Below are 17,971 nucleotides of genomic sequence, written 5' to 3' on the forward strand. Positions count from 1 at the left end.
ATATATACATATATATATACCCATACAAACATCTTATCTTATCTTATCTTATCTTATCTTATATTTAGTATCCTCTCGTGTGTAATAAAATATTAAAACTTAAATGCTAAATTTGATCTAAATCAATTCAATAAAATGAAGTTGGGGAAACTTTCATACTGTATAAAATGGGTACTTGGTTAAATAAATAAAATATTTCCCTTTGATATAATGTATAATCAAAATCTTTTATTGAATAAACCACCAGGCCCTTTCCTTTCGTAATTAAAAAGTTAGTTTTAGCGCAAATTTTAGGAGAACGAGTCGAACCCACCAGCTTACAAGATAATGAAATTAAGTTGATAAAAAGTAACCTGGGCCAGGACAAGAGCTAAATCAGCGAACCGGCTCATCGGTTATACTGCTATTATACTCAACTAATTACTATGACCACATGTCACTTCGTTCAGAATTTTGAACATACGGTAAACCATTTTTTTGCTTTTAATGGTGATTCTATTTTAAATAAAGGTTCCTCAATGTTGCTATTAGGGTCTTTTAATTTGTTCTCTACTTTTTTTAACTGGAACCTTCAATTTTTTTACAATATCGTTCTTATCATCAAGTATTATTTGCAATTGAGTATCAGATTTATTAGATTTTTTAATTAAGAAATCAAGTTGTTCAATTTCTTGTTTTATAATTTCGATATCTTTATTAATTAACCCCAAAGATTGCCTGTAACGTTTAGTAGCTTATTTTTTCCGCTATTATCTTTTTGTTTTTCTTTAATCTTCATAAAAATACGACGCATTAAATTATGATAACTACTCTTAAAATGAATTAGAGAAAATCACTATTTGGCAGTGAATAGTCACTTATTGCCAGTGAAAAATATACCTCTATTTGAATTAGTGATATATTTTTCACTAGTAAGCAGTGAATAGTCATTATATTCACTATTTCAAATTTAAAAGAGGCACTAGCAGAATACATTTGTCCCCAGAGTCCCGTTGTATAACAATCCTTTACCTATAGAATGTGACGTGAAATGTCTGAGAATGGATCTAGACAGGAAACTGACCCAAACTAAGCATATTAAAACCAAAAAAAAAGAGCTACAACTCCAAGTTAGAGATTGTACCAGGTCATTGACGAAAAATCCAAACCATCACTCGTCAATAAGATAAATACTTACATATAAATACATATAAGTAATTATAGAACTGATCTGGACTTACGCTATACAGCTATAGAGACATTTAACATTGACATACTCTAAAGAAAAATTAAAAAAAAAAAAAGACAGATTCTCATAGATATGCTTATAAAGCTTATATTTCTCGTAGCATTCAGTCATTTTCATAAAATCTCTGTAAAAATTTACAACAATCTATTGAGCTTTATAAGTTTTTTTTAACCAATGACCTCACTGTTTTCTTTTTTTTTTTCCGTAAATCTGTTATATCTAAGATTAAAAAAAAAACGAAAATGTGTTAATATTCGAATTGTTTCATAAAATCAACATTAGATCCGAATTTTGAATTTAATTATTCTTTGCAGTACTTTATAACCAATATACCTTATACTTTGTACCTTCCCTTATTAAAAGAAACGATTTAAAACAATTAGAAAAGAAAATTTTTAAATACTTGTGAATACTTTTTAATCGTCTTTCTTATGGGCATTTAACATTGCAAATTGTTTCTTTCAATCAGGGTTATACTCATTAATTACCAAAATTATAAAATAATATTCATTCAAACATTTAAATTTGCGTTGCAAAGAAAACAATAATTTCTCGTGCTAAAAAATTTTTAACAATATTTATTGATCATTGATAGTCCTTAATAATAATAATAATCAAATACAAGTAATTTAACTGATAAATTTTTCCAAAAATACATGTATATATAAAATATTTATTCTAGATTTTATAATTCGTACTATCAAATAGATTCGAAACATGCAAAATTATTAAATACATTAAAATATTTATTTCAGGCCTGAAAAATATGCTGATCAGTCCAGAATCTTACATAATTTTCAATATATTTAAAATATATTATTAATGAAATATGATAACTTACATGCTGTACTTCACTTAAAAATTGGAAGACTAGATTAAACGTTATTATTCAAATAGAATCTAAATTTCGGGTGTTCAAAATAATTAATGGTAATAGTAATAAATTGTATATAAATTCATAATTTTCGATTAAAATCTTTGAATATAGAAGATTTTTAAGAAATTGGCAACATGAATTATAGTTGGATTAGCGAGACTTTGCGCTTCGGTTTTTACCCCCAGCATCAAGGCACAATGTGTTAGATATTAAATTTAGATAGTAGGGGTAATAACCGAAAATATCCGAAACGCAAAGTCTCGCTAATCCAACTATACCTAGTCTTTTGTTTTTTCATTGATATAATGAATACGTCTCTAAAGTTAAATAACACCTACGATTGAAAGATAATGCAGTATAATTAATAAGTCATAGCTATTGAAGTTGATAATTTAACATATACAAATATAATTTAATTTCATTAAATTATGGCAAAAAAGTTTTTAGGCACAATTAGGCTTTGTGTTTTTATTAAATAAAATCCTGTTAAAAGTGTTATAACATTAATATTTAGTCAAACTTGATGATCAAATTCATGATATCCTTCAGCTCCAGTAAATACAACATCAACCCATACTCTCATCGCTTCTGAACTTGGCGCCATCAAATGATAAGATCTCGTTGAAGTTTTAATAATAAAAGTAAGCGATGGTTGAGGTGATCGAACAGTATTCATGTGATCAACGTAAACTTCTTCAATTGACTAAACAATCAAAATTTTTTATTTTAGTTATGTTATTCATAGTAAACTGAGGATTTGAAATTTAAAGAATTAATTTTATTCCAAGTACTTTTTAACTCTTAAGAGAAACACTTAAAAAAGTTACGTAAGATAAATACATACACGGAGAAATTATTCTCATTTGAAATGCTATGGTGTCATAGTAAAGCCGGACCATGTTGGCCATCTGACGGAAATTGAAGTTAACACATACAAAAATTACTATGACCATAGTAAAATTTACAGTAGTTTCAGTAAATCGTGATATAACCACTGGAAATTTTACTATGGCCATAATAATTTTTCCATGCGTTTATTTCATTTTCCGTCAGGTGGCCAATATGGTCCGGCATTACTGTGGCACCATAGCATTTTAAATGAGAATAATTTCTCCGTGTGATTTCTTGTGGTCGAACCGAATAAATTCCATTAATTTATTTTTCAATTAATAAGTAGTTTTCTCTAGAATATGCATTTATGAGTTACGTACATTGAAAAGAAAAACCAGTTTATTTAAACCCAGTGTGTCTCTAAGGATTAATTTGAATGCTTCTAGAAGCTTAAACGAAAATAAATGGAAAATAAAAATACTTATTAAGCTACTAAATATTAATTAAAAAAAGAACTTATCATTTTCCCGGAGAACACATTACATAGACATAGTTTAATAAAAATAAACTCTTCATCGACTTTGAAATTAAAAAAAAAAAGTTAATCAATTATAAACTTAATTTGTTAATTAATTAAAGAACATTTCAGACACTGCCCCTTTATTTCTCAAAAATCCAAACCTTGAAATGTCATAACAGAAGTTAAATTATAATAACAAATTTAAAAAAAAGTTATTTTGTGTTCAAGTGTTTAATAGAAATTTAATTGTGATCTCATTTAAGAGCTATGCATTTACTTCAAACAAGTAAATATTGAAAAAGATTGTAGATGACAATCGGTATCTTCTTAAAATATCAGTTGAAGTAGTGTTAAAAAAGTTTATAACTTTCTTTAAAAAAACAAGTTTATAGTTTTTAGAAATAATGGTAATTAATTTAAATATATTCCTCTAAGATCAAAATAATAAAAATTTATTGTTAGTATTAATTGTTATTAAATAAATAAAATATTCTTCAACATACCTGAAAATATATCAGTCCACGAGTTTTTTTTGATGAGTTATCACTGTAGTAAGACAGTGTCTTTCGTTTGCGATCAAAAATGAACCAACGTTTGTTCCAATGATGAAATTTTTTGCTCATTTTTGAGAGGTAACCACTGCAAGTTGTTGTGTCGATAGTTACATCATTTATAAGAGATAATTGGTGACCTGCTGTTTCTATATGATGTCTCAAGTCCAATGATTCAGACTTTATAGGAAGATATCTTGTCAATGGACGCTAGAATAATATTTTAATGGTTTTATTAATTAAATTTTTGACCATTTTAAAAATAATTCATTATTCTTTGACTCTCAACATGTACTGAAAGTATACCAATGTACACAAAACTTTACACGTTCGAGAAGAGTTCAAAAATGATGTAGTATTGGAGAATGGTTTAAAATGATTACTTTAAATGACTTCAAAATTTACTTATCATCGAGAATATTGCATTATACAGAATACATTAGGTATCGGTATGAATGTTTTGAAGCAATATAAGTTATTTATGATACGAATCGATGTTTGATGTGTCAAAAATTTGACAAGTATATACTTTTATCAAAAGTTGAAGAACTTGCTATTGAATACTTGTATTCAATCACAAAATCTCATGGCCATTAAATCTGGTCCGTATTTGAAATCAATCGGTCTTGTAGGTTCTGAATTATTTGAGAAATTGAAAAACAAAATTTTTAAGCTTTAAATGCAAAGCGTTAAGCTCCATAATCCACAAATTTTTAGTTTTTTTCGAAATTTTGAGAACGAGTAGATCCATCGATTCTAGAATCTCATCAATTTGAAACAAGTTCATTTAAGAGTGTGTATATTTTTGATGAATTACGAAACATTGGTAATTAGTATAAAAAATATTTACATCCTTGTGAAGCTCTATTTCATAACTACAAGGTTAAAAAGTAAAATTCCGATTTTGTTAGGTTACAAACATATATCTTACGTACCATGATACTGTGAAGATAATAAAAGAAATTCGTTTTCAATTATTTTTTTGATTTGACTTTAATTTGTAATTTTTAATTATAATGATTAATGCACATTTTTACACTAATCGATATTAAATCATTTTTTATGTACAAACGTTGTTTGATGCATAAAACTTTTAAAGAAAAAAAGGCCATTCGGCAGCCGAAATGGAAGTAGATTTCTTATTAATTGATTATTTCAACCTTTCAAATGAAGATACCGACAAATCCTGATAAAGTACGATAAAAAATACATTATAGAGAATAAAATTACGAAAATATGTAAAATAGCTATATTATTATTACCATCGTAGTATTATCATAATTAATTTTATTCTTGTTATTGATAAATCATATTATTTATATACTCTCAATAAAACAAAGTTGGATATAACCGCTTGAATTAAAATGTTTTCATTTTCAAAGTGTTACACAGCAATAATATAAATTCGAACAGTTTCATGAATCAACTAAAAAGTAGAAGCACTAATACAATAGCTAAATTTCCAAAATTTCGATGAATAAATGGTTAAGTCAATGAGTTGCATAGTGAAAATTAAAAGCAATCGAGCGAGCTTTCAGATGGAACAAACAAGAACGAGATATTTCTTTCCGTTTAAAAGTTACATCCAGTTAAATCGGTACAATAATTTTTTGTGAAAAATTTCAAAAATTTCAGAAACCCATAACTTCTAAACTTATGGGCCAAATTGGCTCATTTTCTAACTCATCCAAGGTTATCGTCCATAGAATGAGTATACTGTTTAATTAAGATCGGTGTAGGATTGTGGACGCTATCGTAGGAGAATGGCGCGTTATATCGTATATATATATATATATAAATTTTTTCACCAACCGTATTTTTGGAACCTACTCGACTAAATTAGATAGAAAATGTTGAAATTTCTGTGAAGTTCCGTCACGAGGACAAATACAATAGATTTTTATAAAATCTACTTTAAATAGAAATTTCAATACTAATTATAATTATGATTTAATGATTTGAAATAGCTGTGATAACATAATCTGATGAAAAAATTTCTATCAGAAATTTAATTTTTCAAGATTGTTGCGATAAAATTATGTAATTGGTCAATTGATAATTAAGGTGAATGTGGAGTCATTCTATTATCTTTACGGTATATTAGGATCTTGACGGTGGACGATATCTTTATGACAAATTAACAAAATTAAATTTTTTTTGTCATTGTTAATGGATAGATCTTTACAACAATATCTAAAAAATTTTTTTTCAATATCTACTTTTAATGCTAAGACAGACGAGGATTTATGAGACATTTAAGACCTAAAATAAGGTCAACAACTGAAAAATAATTATTTAATCCCCAAAAACTAAAACCGGAATTTTACTTATAAACAATCGAGAATAATAATTTTTTGTGTGGGAACATTTTACGGGGATAATCAAAATTTTTTAGAATGTACATACAAAAAAAAGTAAATGATCTATGGCAACTCTTAGTCACTACCAAGTTGCAACAAAAATAAACAACGACTAAGCTATAACGATTTAACGATTCATATTATAAAGCAAATTTTTAACTTCCCGCTAAGAAAATCGACGATTTTCGAAAAATTGGGAAGTTATTGTTTTCACCCCGATTTGCGAAAACCGAAATTTCATCAGATGTCGACGTTTTGAGGTCCTAGGAAGCTATTCTGACTATTTTCAGAATGATGTCCGAGTGTCTGTATGTATGTGTGTGTGTGTGTGTGTGTGTGTGTGTGTGTGTGTGTGTGTGTGTGTGTGTGTGTGTGTGTGTGTGTGTGTGTATGTATGTGTGTGACCGGTCTATAACTTTTTAACTAATGAACCGATTTGGATGGTTAAGGCGGCAATCGAAAGAGCTTGTTGGCCAACAACTTTTCTGAAAATTTCAGATTATTTGATAAGGAGACTCGAAAATATTGGCGAATTACGAAAAAAAATTTTTTTTTTTTTAGTTTTGTATTGATTTCTTAGAAACGACTTATACGATCAACTTCAAAATTTAATCAGCTCTAGAACTTGATAAAACGCGTCGATTGCCGCCTTAGCCATCTCAATCGAAGTATTCGTTCGAGAGTTATCGCGGGCGAAAGAAATGGTAAATAACGGTTTTTTGCGAATATCTTCGAAACAACTAAACCAAACAATTTTAAAATTTTATCAGCTCTAGAACTCAATGAAATACGCCGATTGCCGCCTCAACCATCAAAATCGGTTAATTCGTTCCTGAGATATCGTGGGAGAAAGAAATGCTAAAATCGGTTTTTTTCGAATACAATGGCACACAAAAGTATTTTAAAGCTCGAATAGCTCGAAAATGTATTCACAACAATGTTTTCGAGCTCGAGGAGCTCGAAAACAGCGGGAAGTTTTGGGGCTGGCCCGCAGGGTCATCCGATAGACAGATTTTTTTTGTTTGTGTGATTATCACTTTATTCAAATATAATACCTGAAGCTTGGTTTTGTCACGATGTTTTACAGTTTGCAATGATCCGATACTTTCTACTTCACTAGAGGTTTGTGAAAGTGGACGACTTCTGTCACCATCAGTAATTCCTATGCTACCGCTACTGACCCGCTCGCCTTCTATTGAGGAAGTTCTTCTATCATCTTTCATCTGAAATGCATATTTTAATTAAAATCTAAAAATAATTAAAATGAACTATTCGATTATAAATTTATTATTCAAATTTTTTTTTTATCAACCCACTAAGATGGGTAATCAATATATTTATTTTATATATATAAAGGGAAAGTGTATGTTTGTATTTTCAGCCTTTTCTCCATAACCACCCACTGCCACCCACTCATGGTTGCAGTGGTAGATAGCCCTTGGCCTGCACTTGCAAGTAAGGGAATGGAAGTTATGGGGGGTGAAAGTGGGTGGAAAAAATATGTGATAGAATACTTCTATCCTTTTTTAACACACTGTACGGATCATATGCACTAGAGATTGTCCTGAATGGCGTTAAGTGCGCTTGTGACAATTTTGAGAACATTTCTAGAATATTCCAGATTTTTCCAGAATGTTCGAGAATGTTCTCAAAATTTCAAGAATAATCTTAAAAGTTCTACAATATATCTAAATGCTTAAAAATATTAAACAGAATTCTTATTGAACTAAAATGTTCCAGATTATTCTAAAAATTTCGAGTTTGATCTGGAAAGCTCTGAAATATATTTGAATTTTCAAAACCATTCAAAAATTATTTCAATCAGTCTAGAATGTACTGGATTGTTCCAAAACTTTCAAAAACCATTTGGAAAGCTCCAAATTATACTTAGTTGTTTAAAGCTGAACAACCCGATCGGAAAATATTCTAGACTGATAAGAAGTTTTAAGTGATATTCGTTACTCAAACATTTTAGAACTTATCAGATCGTTTTCGTAATTTTTAGAAACGTTCCAGAAAATTAAATACATAAGTAAATGCACTAACAAAAAATAACCCAGCGAAGCAGGTGTTTGCAGCTAGTTTACAATAAACGCTGAAAAGTTACAATTTTTTAAATTTTTACACAGATGATTAAAACGAATTTTTCTATAATCGCTTTGTCACTGGTAAACTAAACTTTTGTAAATTTTCGCGCAGAAATAACCTTGCGCATACAACAATGCCAAAAAAGCTTTCTTCATTCCTGGTGAATCCTCTTTTATCATTACATCTATCAGTGGGAACGAAAATTTACTCAAAAAAGCTGACAAAAATCTTGCTTGGTGTCGAGATAAATTAGATAAATGAAAGGAACACAATTTAATTGAGGATAATAGAAAAATAAGAGGACAAATTATTAAAATCTTGTATGCCGACGGAGTTAGGATTTGCAATCAAGAACAAATTTCTGGAAAATAATGTTTACATAATTCGCTAATCGAAAAAATCCGAGGAAAAACTTGATTTAGAAGTAAATCCGCCGGTCAATTCAGGAGTGTTCACGTAGCCATATTTTCATATGCCACAAGTCAATTAAATATTCAGTAAAGTCGATCAGAATTCAGAGACTTGTGGTGTTCAGTATCCTAAATGCAAAAAAATGTTCGGCAGAGACCTGAATGCTGCTAAGAATATTCATGTCACCAATAAAGAACGCCCTTTCCTAATATATTATCTAAAAAACTAGTAATTTTTTAATTTATAAATACGTGACATCTCGCAGTCAATCTGTTAACAGAAAAAAAAATATGGGTCGTAATCCATATCGACTGATAAATCACTATATCAACGATATATATGTCACCTCTAATTTTTTTAAAGAGACTGCCATTTTTCTCATAATAATTACAGATGTTGTCTTATAGTGTTACTGTTACGTCGAAGTTGTCGTCAGCACATGTTAGATAAAGAAAGTAAACCGTCTATGAAAAAAGAAGTCACAAACATTTACGTCTGTCTGCTTGACACCGAATCGTTGGTTTTAAGTTTTTATACATTATAATTAAATGAAATGAAATTGGATGATAATTTCCAACAGAGTTCCTGCCATAAACATAATTGCAGTTAATAAAAACAGAATTAGGTCGATTAATGGTTTATTTTGTTTCCAGAGTCCTTATGATCACAAATGTCCATACACAGAAAAAAAGGATATCTCAACTCAAGAATATTTTTTGCAATCCAGAAGGAAAGCCAAAATTTTCTTAGTTCAAGAACGAAAAATCTTCGTTCAAAAAAATTTTCTCGAATGAAGAAAATTTTTTCTTGAACTAAAAAAATTTGGCTTTCCTTCTGTACAGCGAAAAAAAATATTCTTGAGCTAAGAAAATGATTCGAAAGCCAAAGAATTCTTTTTCTCTGTATATAAATTGATTGATATCCAAAGTTTTTTAAATCAAAACGGATTTTCTAAAATCAGTATTTTAATGAATCGACTCAATATTGCAGCAAACTTGTTCCACTATAAATTCTCTTTATGATGATAGAAATTTTAACCTATTTGAGTAACTATAAAAAGTGTAAAAAATGAAAACGTGAGTGAAATACCCGATAATTTGAAGGCGATTGTAAAGTACAGGCAATTCGTTCGCGCTCGAGGTTTGCGATTTGTTTTTTCAGTAATCATGTATTAACTAAGAAAGTACATGCGTAAGAATATTTTTTAAGAGTTGTATCACATATATACTATATCAGTTTAATATTTGAAGGGATTTTCATAGTAACGTCTTCACTAACGCTTCAGACGATAATTTATTGGTGGTGTATTTTAGTTGAGAAAACAATTTTAAACAAAAAAAAAAGCTAATAACCAAATTTTCATGAAAATTTTAGCTAAGATATTTTTGAAAAATACTGTCCCCTTAGTAATTACATTAAGACAATATTGCGTGCAATCAACAGTGTCATTACTTTGATCAATTGAATGTAAACAGTCTTCAATATGTAACACTGTTTATTTGAAAAAAAATAATAATAATAATAAATAACGAAATAAAAAAAAAATCCAACAAGAACGAATAGACGAAAATTCCAAAAATGAACTGAATGTTTTTTTAAACATATGGAAAAAAAATGTATTTGATGCAAAAAAAAATAACTTCTGAGGATATAAAATCTAATCGACCTTTAAAAGTTATATAAATTGTATTAAATAAATTCATCACGCAATGGAATTAAATTCAAAATATTTCAAAATGAGGACAAATTAATTCAAAATATACTACTCAGCTTTTAATTTATTCTGAACTTACGTTTTTTTTTCTCAGGTGCTTTTTCCTGTACGACGATTTCAAAAAATTCATCCACATTAAAGACATAATGCCTTAAAAATAATAATATTTTCCAATATACGTAATTTTAAGACGTTTTAATTTTTTTTTAGTAAATATTCGTATGAAAATACTAGAAATTTATAACGCAATCACAAACTTGAAGGCCTTCTGACTGACGAACATCATAAACCATATAACAATAATATATGATAATCACTTTTTTGTAAATGATAATAAAATACGACGCGCTGAACTAGAGTGTAGCAGTAACTGTATTTTACTGCCACCAGTTTACGATTATTATTTAGTATCCAAGCACATACTCCCCTCTCTTAGTGTTAGCTTACAAAAAATACCTTCACTTGTGACACAGCGACTTTCATTCACAAAAGATATAGTACATACACATCAAATTCTAAATAAATTTGTTTTTGAAGTCCGCGTGCATATTAGCTGGTTCATACTTTATTTTTCAAATTAAAGTCAATTGACATGAATCACGCAAAGATTATAATAATTATTTACTAACCATTTTGGTTATTTTTCCGATTTTTATAGCATTAGTTTTTACACAGAATCGATATATATATATATATATATATATATATATATATATATATATATATATATATATATATATATATATATATATATATATATATATATATATAATGTTATTATTATTATTATTATTATTAAATATTAAATATTTATTAAAATTTCAAACTAATGTTTAAAAATTAAACAGAAAACGATATGCAACCGCTGATAAAATAGAATTGTATAGCTTACTTCATTTATATTTGTCCATTTCCCCTCCCTGAGTCAACCATTGTAATATTCCCCACCGTTTTTAAAGATCTCTTTGTTAAATAACTCCCTAACGGAGGGTCAAAATGATAAAACAGCATGTATGAAGCATTGATCAATACTTATTCTATATGAAAGTTTATACAGATTTTAAAAAATAATATAACTTATTGATATCATTTATTTTTACACTTGAAAACTGATGTCATTGTTTGATAAATACTGAATTACACACATCTACCAAAACTTTTGAAGTTATACTTACATTCTCATTTTTTAAAAGTGGACAAGAATTATTTGACGTTCCGGGGCTTGGTGAAGTAAATTCCGAAAGTTTACATGGCGACATTTTTTCATTTATACCGATATCTGCACCATCGCTACTTCTACTTCCGCTGAAACATAAGAAAAACTTATTCCACCAAAAATAATCACATTATAATATAAAATAATATGAATATTATATCTTAATTGATATTAGATTTAGACATCAAAATTTTTTTCGGTTTGTAAAACTATGCTAAAATAACTTACAACCATTGATTATGGTATTGAAATATGTAATTTTGAGTCGGCTGATAACAATTTTCAACAAACCAATTTTTACTGACCATATAAAATTTATTACTAGTAATAATCGTAATTAAATTACATCCTTGTACACGCGCTTCATTAGCAATAGCCGCACCCATTTCCCGCGCATTCATCTTCACATATTTTCTCCTCGCTCTGATTCACTGAATTTAAATATCTTATTAGTATTTAATAGTTATGAGTAAATGATATTTATAATCATTTTTTAAATATTAACTATTCATTTTATAGCAGTAGTCATTTTAATTTCTCAAACTAACATTCGAGGTTTTATCTTGATTTGTAATATTTGACAAAACTGTTGTCATATTATAGCGAGAAAAAATGTTATCATATCAGACATGATAACGCCCCACTTTCGGAGTGACATGGATAGTTACTCGTACATCAATGCTATGATATTTTCGAATAATAAATTATATAGAAAATTTAAAAATTACTCTTACCGAATATTATAGATAACTTTTACAATACTGGCGTTTGAATGATGTTCATTTTATTTGTAGAATATAAAATTGAAATTTCTTATATATCTTATGTACAATTGCATTACTCTTTTCGTTTTTAGAAAATTCGATTTAAATTATCATAGAATTTTTTCATTTTTTGTCTTAATTATTTATTTATTTATGATCATGAAACTAATGCTCCTCGTGACCGAACAAATTAATACGTAAAGTATATAAAAGTAGATAATTATAAAACTCTATAAATTACACGGAGAGAAATGTCAAGTAAATATTTCTATGCAGCATAGTAAAGGTTACATTACTCTATAGTTTGTGTCACGCCGCTCTTAAGTGACTGCTTATGTGCTTATACGAACTATAGAGTAATGTAACCATCGACATATTTACTTGACATTTCTCGCCGTGTACAAATTATAATAGTTTATCTAGTAGATTAGACATTATCTTTCATTTTAGACACTAAGAAGCTATTTTGACTATTTTCAGAGTGATGACCGTTCCCTGGCAGTTTTGAATCACCCTGGAAAAGCCCTGGAATAACCCTGGAATCACGGTGGGTTTTTTTTCATTTTATCACCGTGATTCCACATACACCGCGTAATCACCGTGGATACACCGTGGAATCTCGGTGAATACACCGTGGAATCATGTAGGAACACCATGTAACCACCATGTATACACGGTGGTAAAATGGCACAAACCCACCGTGTAACCACCCTGGATCAACCGTGATTCCACCGTGTTTCCACTCCCAGGGTGTTTTCAGGCTGTTTCCAGGGTGATTCAAAACTGCCAGGGTTCGTTCGTGCGCGTGTGTATGTGTGAGTGTAGCTTTCCATAAATTTTTAAGTAATAAACCGATTTGGGTAGTTCTTGCGGCATCTAAAAGATATTAACAACCGGCAACTTTCCTGTTAGTTTCAGATCATTCGATTGAATAGACTTTAAAAAAATCAAGAAATGCGAAAATAGTATATTGTACAACTAGTGCACTTCGTTCGTGCGCTCAACTTTGCTCTCGTGGGCAATCGACAACACCGCACGAATTGAACATACATTTTTTTATTATTAATGCGATATGAGTGCTATCTTAGCGCATGAATGATAAAAAAAAGTTTTCTTTAGTTTCTTTTAAACTTCTCAGAAACGACTGAATAAACGATAGATCTTTATATCTACATATATATGGGTCATTCCACCGAATAAAGTTATTCTTATGGCCCTTGTAGGAGAAAAATTTTTTACGACGGGACCTGTCTTGACTCAATATTGGGCTACCGAGCCTTGGTTTGCTAGTCTTCCCTGCTAAAAAAATCCGATAGATTCTTATAGCTGTATGTATAAGGCCCTATAATTGACTATAGCACTTCTCATAGAACTCATTCATTTTTATCAAATATCTAAGAGAATTTATGAAAATCTATTGGATTCCATCAGATTTTCTAAACAGGGTTAGCCCAAGAGTTTGTTAATCCTCGACTACCGAACCTTGGGCTGCTAGTCTTGGCCCAAGATTCGGTCAATCTTCGACTACCGAGCTTCGGTTTGCTAGTCTTGGCCCAAGAGTTTGCCAATCCTCAACTACCAAGCCTCGGGCTGCTAGTCTACAGCCTACGAGTCAATTTTCTATCAAATTTGTTCGAATTCGCTAATAATTTTATTTTTATTTGAGTTCAAATAACTTTAAGCAGTGAATATCATGATTTTATATTATTTTAAAATTTCACATATAATTATAAGACAGCTAAATAACAAATCGTCGAGTTTTTTTACCACTCCTGTGTTTAAAGTTCAATATTCAAGTGTTGTGTGGCGCAAAATAGGTCTTTTTCTCGATAATTGACGAAACTATACACGGAAAAAAAATAACTGTTGCTGCAACAGGGCATGTCCCTGTAGCAGCTACAGTGCCAGTCCTGTTGCAATCATAGGAATAGTCTTGAAACCGTGACAAGTATAATAAAGTGAATTAGTGGAGTTGGAAATCAACACCGATAAAAATATATATCACCGTCGTTGATTCTCAATTCCACTAATACACATTATTATACTTATTTCGAATCTGAGATTATTCTTGTGACTGCAACAGGAATAGACCTGTGGCTGACACAGGAAAAACCTGAGGCTGCAACAGGACTAATCCGTTCACTCTAGACAGAAAGATATAGAGAAAATCGTCTCTCTGTATACTCGCATCATTTTGTTTATTTACGCGCATACATGTAAATAAAAAATAAACTAAAATAAAAATATTGTTTTGTATTGATGAATATTTTGAAAAATTTATTTTACTAAATTTTTAATTAAATGTGATTCATAAATAAATCAAAAAATGTGACACTGAATTGAATAACAAAACATACAAATAAGTTATCGCACAAATACATTATATGTTCCATTGTAAAATTTTATTTTTTTTAGTAAAATAAAAAGTTTTTTTTAATCAATTAAAATTCTTTCAATTGAAATTTAAACACAGTCGTTATAAAAAATATTGTTCGACACGTATGATTAAAATGAGAAATCCAGTATACTTGTGTCGCCAATACAAGCATACCGCAAACCCTCGTTTTAATTCTTTGTATCGAAAACAGCTCTTGTCATCTCATTAATAAAGATTTTAAAAAAATAGTATATTTTACACCTAGGGCAGTAAAGTAAGAAATGGGATTAAGCGTGAGAAAAATAGTCTTACGGAATAAAGTGACCGTAAAGCACCCTTAGCGTTTTCCCACTTGAGATGTGCAAAGCGAAAAATTTAACTTATTCAATGATTTTTGGACTTAGATTTTGCTGATTTTCGAACTTGATCGAGATAATTGCTCATAGAGTAAGTGTGTTAAATTTCGTTAAGATCCGTTTAGAACTGTGGGCGCTATCAATGTCACGAGGCGCGTTATATACATATAAGAAATTCTACGTCAAATCAGGTACCATTTTACATTTGCATCTTCGATTTTTTTTTAAATTTCTTTCCTTTTAGAATTGATTAAGACTAGCTTCCATGATTAATTTTTAGATTTTTTTCGAACCGTTTAAAAGATATTAATTTTGGAAAAATTACCATTTTTTTTTAACTGCCTATAATTTCGCAAAAAATAAGCCAACTGAACTTTTTTTTTCAACATTGTGCACGTTTCATAGCGCGAAGCGTTTGAGGTAGTCAAGGTCAACCCAGTGAACACATGACAATCGACTGAATGCAGTCAATGTAACGGTCGGTATTGTCAAATAATTTTTGTCAACATACGTCACTGTTAACTAACCTCACATTAACCGTTCCGCACGCTGTCCACATGCGACGTTCTTCGTTCTTCTGTTTCTAAAAACTTCTCATTCTTCGTTCCACCGTTTCTACAACTGTCTCGTTTTCCGTTCTTCCGTTTCTACAAATCTTACTTTAATCAAACGTTCGGTTTATCGAAGGGAACTTTATTCAGAGATTACGTTCATCAGAATGGACATTATACATCCATCACGTTCTTCATTCCTACGTTTCTCCGAACGTAACTTTTAACTTTCGTTTGTTTATTCATACGGGTCGCTACACACTTTTACTTTTGATGCAAATGTGCGTTTTGTGAAACCTCCGTTAGGCACAGGTTGTGGCACTCAAAAATATTTTATTCTATGAGATTTAACTTCTCTACGCAAGGAGTCAGATTTCTTAAGCTAACTAGTGGCTACTGCTTGAAACAAAAATTAAAAAATTCAAGTCAAGAAAATCAAGCTCTTGGTTTCCGTCCATAGCAGCATTCGGATAACAGTGGCACTCGGGTCTATGCTGCTTCTCTACTTCGGACACTACTTTGTGTATACACGTAGACGCCCGAAGATCCCAAAAAAATGAAACGAGTCTGTTCAGCGCTGGCGCCGTATACGTGCAATTATATACTACATACCGATATGCTAATAGTATTAGTTGATTAATTGTACAATTAACTATTCATATTCATATATTGTTTTGAAGTGTTCAGTAAAAGTGTGAGTCATCGTAGTTATTAGTCATTATATTATATCTGATGTTTTTTTTTTCCTGATTCAAGTTAAGTTACCTGGTGTCGTTTCAATCGCAAAAAAGCAAGTTAATTTTTATTTAGGTATACTGTCCCTGGCGGATTTGAATCACGGTGAAAACACCGTGGACGTGTAAGCACCGTGGATCCACGGTAGGTTTGTGCCATTTTATTACTGTGATTACGCGGTGTGTCCACCGTGATTCTACGGTGGCTTTGTGCCATTTCACCACCGTGGTCCCACTGTGTAACCGATTTTCTGGGTACACCGTGGAACCACAGTGGCAACACTTTGTAATCTCGGTGGTAATATGAAACAAACCCACCATGTTTCACCCGTGATTCTAAACCGCCAGGGGTTTTTAATCATACCAGATAGTCAAGTTTGTTTTCATTTCTGATCCTAGATTCATATAAAATTGTTTCCTTATTAGTGTAGTATCATGCAGTTGATGCTGTCAATGAAGCCAGGATAAATGAAATAACCTTTCATTTATTTTTGTAAACAAATAAATTTTGTATTGTAATAAAAGATCAAAATATATATTTATGAATAATTGTATACATCGCGAGAATTGAATTTCTAATAAAAAAAAATCGGTCTATCGGTTGACCCTGCGGGTCAGCTCCAAAACTTCCCGCTGTTTTCGAGCTCCTTGAGCTCGAAAATACTTTTGAATGCCATTGTTTTCGAAAAGAAAAACGTTTTTTAGCATTTCTTTCTCCCACGATATCTAACGAACGAATAGACCGATTTTAATAGTTGAGGCAGCAATCGACGCGTTTTATTGAATTCTAAAGCTGCCTAGATTTAGGAATTGATCGAATAAGTCACTTCAAAGATAAATGAAAAAAACCGTTTTCCTCCATTTCTTTCACCAACGATATCTCTCGAATGCGTTAACCGATTGAGATGGTTGAGGTGGCCATCGACGCGCTTTATTGTGTTCCAGAGCTGATTAGATTTTGAAATCGATCGATCGAGCCGTTTCTGAAAAATTTAAAAAAAACTAAAAAAAAAAAATTTTTTTTTGTATTTCTTTAATATATTAGAGTCTATCTTATTGATCGATCTAAAATTTTCAAGAAAGTTGACGGCCAACAAACTCTTTTGATTGCCACCTCAACCATCTTAATCGGTCAATTCATTAAAAAGATATGGAGAGTTTACATCCATACATACACACTGGGCTGTATCAAAAAAATCGACTATTTTTTTTTCTTCATTATATCAAAAATATTGTTGGAAATGACGAAAAAAAAATACTGTGAAAGTTTGAGCTCTTAATATGAACATTAAGAGGTTCCGCATTGCACTTTTCTATTTTCCATAAGAATAACATAGAAAAAAATTTTTTTGCGTCTTCTGATTTTTATAAGTAGCTAACGATGCGTCATAGG

At 30.2% G+C, this 17,971-nt stretch overlaps 1 protein-coding gene across 2 annotated transcripts in view; it reads right to left on the reverse strand.

Annotated features, from left to right (window-relative positions):
* Positions 1-2,558: 2,558 nt before the first annotated feature.
* Positions 2,559-17,971, reverse strand: part of LOC130666178 (pleckstrin homology-like domain family B member 2) — a 46,100-nt gene continuing 30,687 nt past the window's right edge. Inside the window, exons 9-12 of one of the 2 annotated variants that reach the window (XM_057467006.1) lie at positions 11,756-11,885; positions 7,423-7,590; positions 3,960-4,217; positions 2,559-2,808 (exon numbers count right to left, since the gene is read on the reverse strand). In XM_057467006.1, the coding sequence (XP_057322989.1) occupies positions 2,620-2,808; positions 3,960-4,217; positions 7,423-7,590; positions 11,756-11,885 (745 nt within the window). In that variant the 3' untranslated portion in view covers positions 2,559-2,619. Of the gene's footprint in view, positions 2,809-3,959; positions 4,218-7,422; positions 7,591-11,472; positions 11,618-11,755; positions 11,886-17,971 lie in introns of those variants that run through there. The other variant, XM_057467007.1, reaches the window with a different exon arrangement.

The sequence above is a fragment of the Microplitis mediator genome, chromosome 3 (genome assembly GCF_029852145.1).
Source record: "Microplitis mediator isolate UGA2020A chromosome 3, iyMicMedi2.1, whole genome shotgun sequence".
NCBI lineage: Eukaryota > Metazoa > Arthropoda > Insecta > Hymenoptera > Braconidae > Microplitis > Microplitis mediator.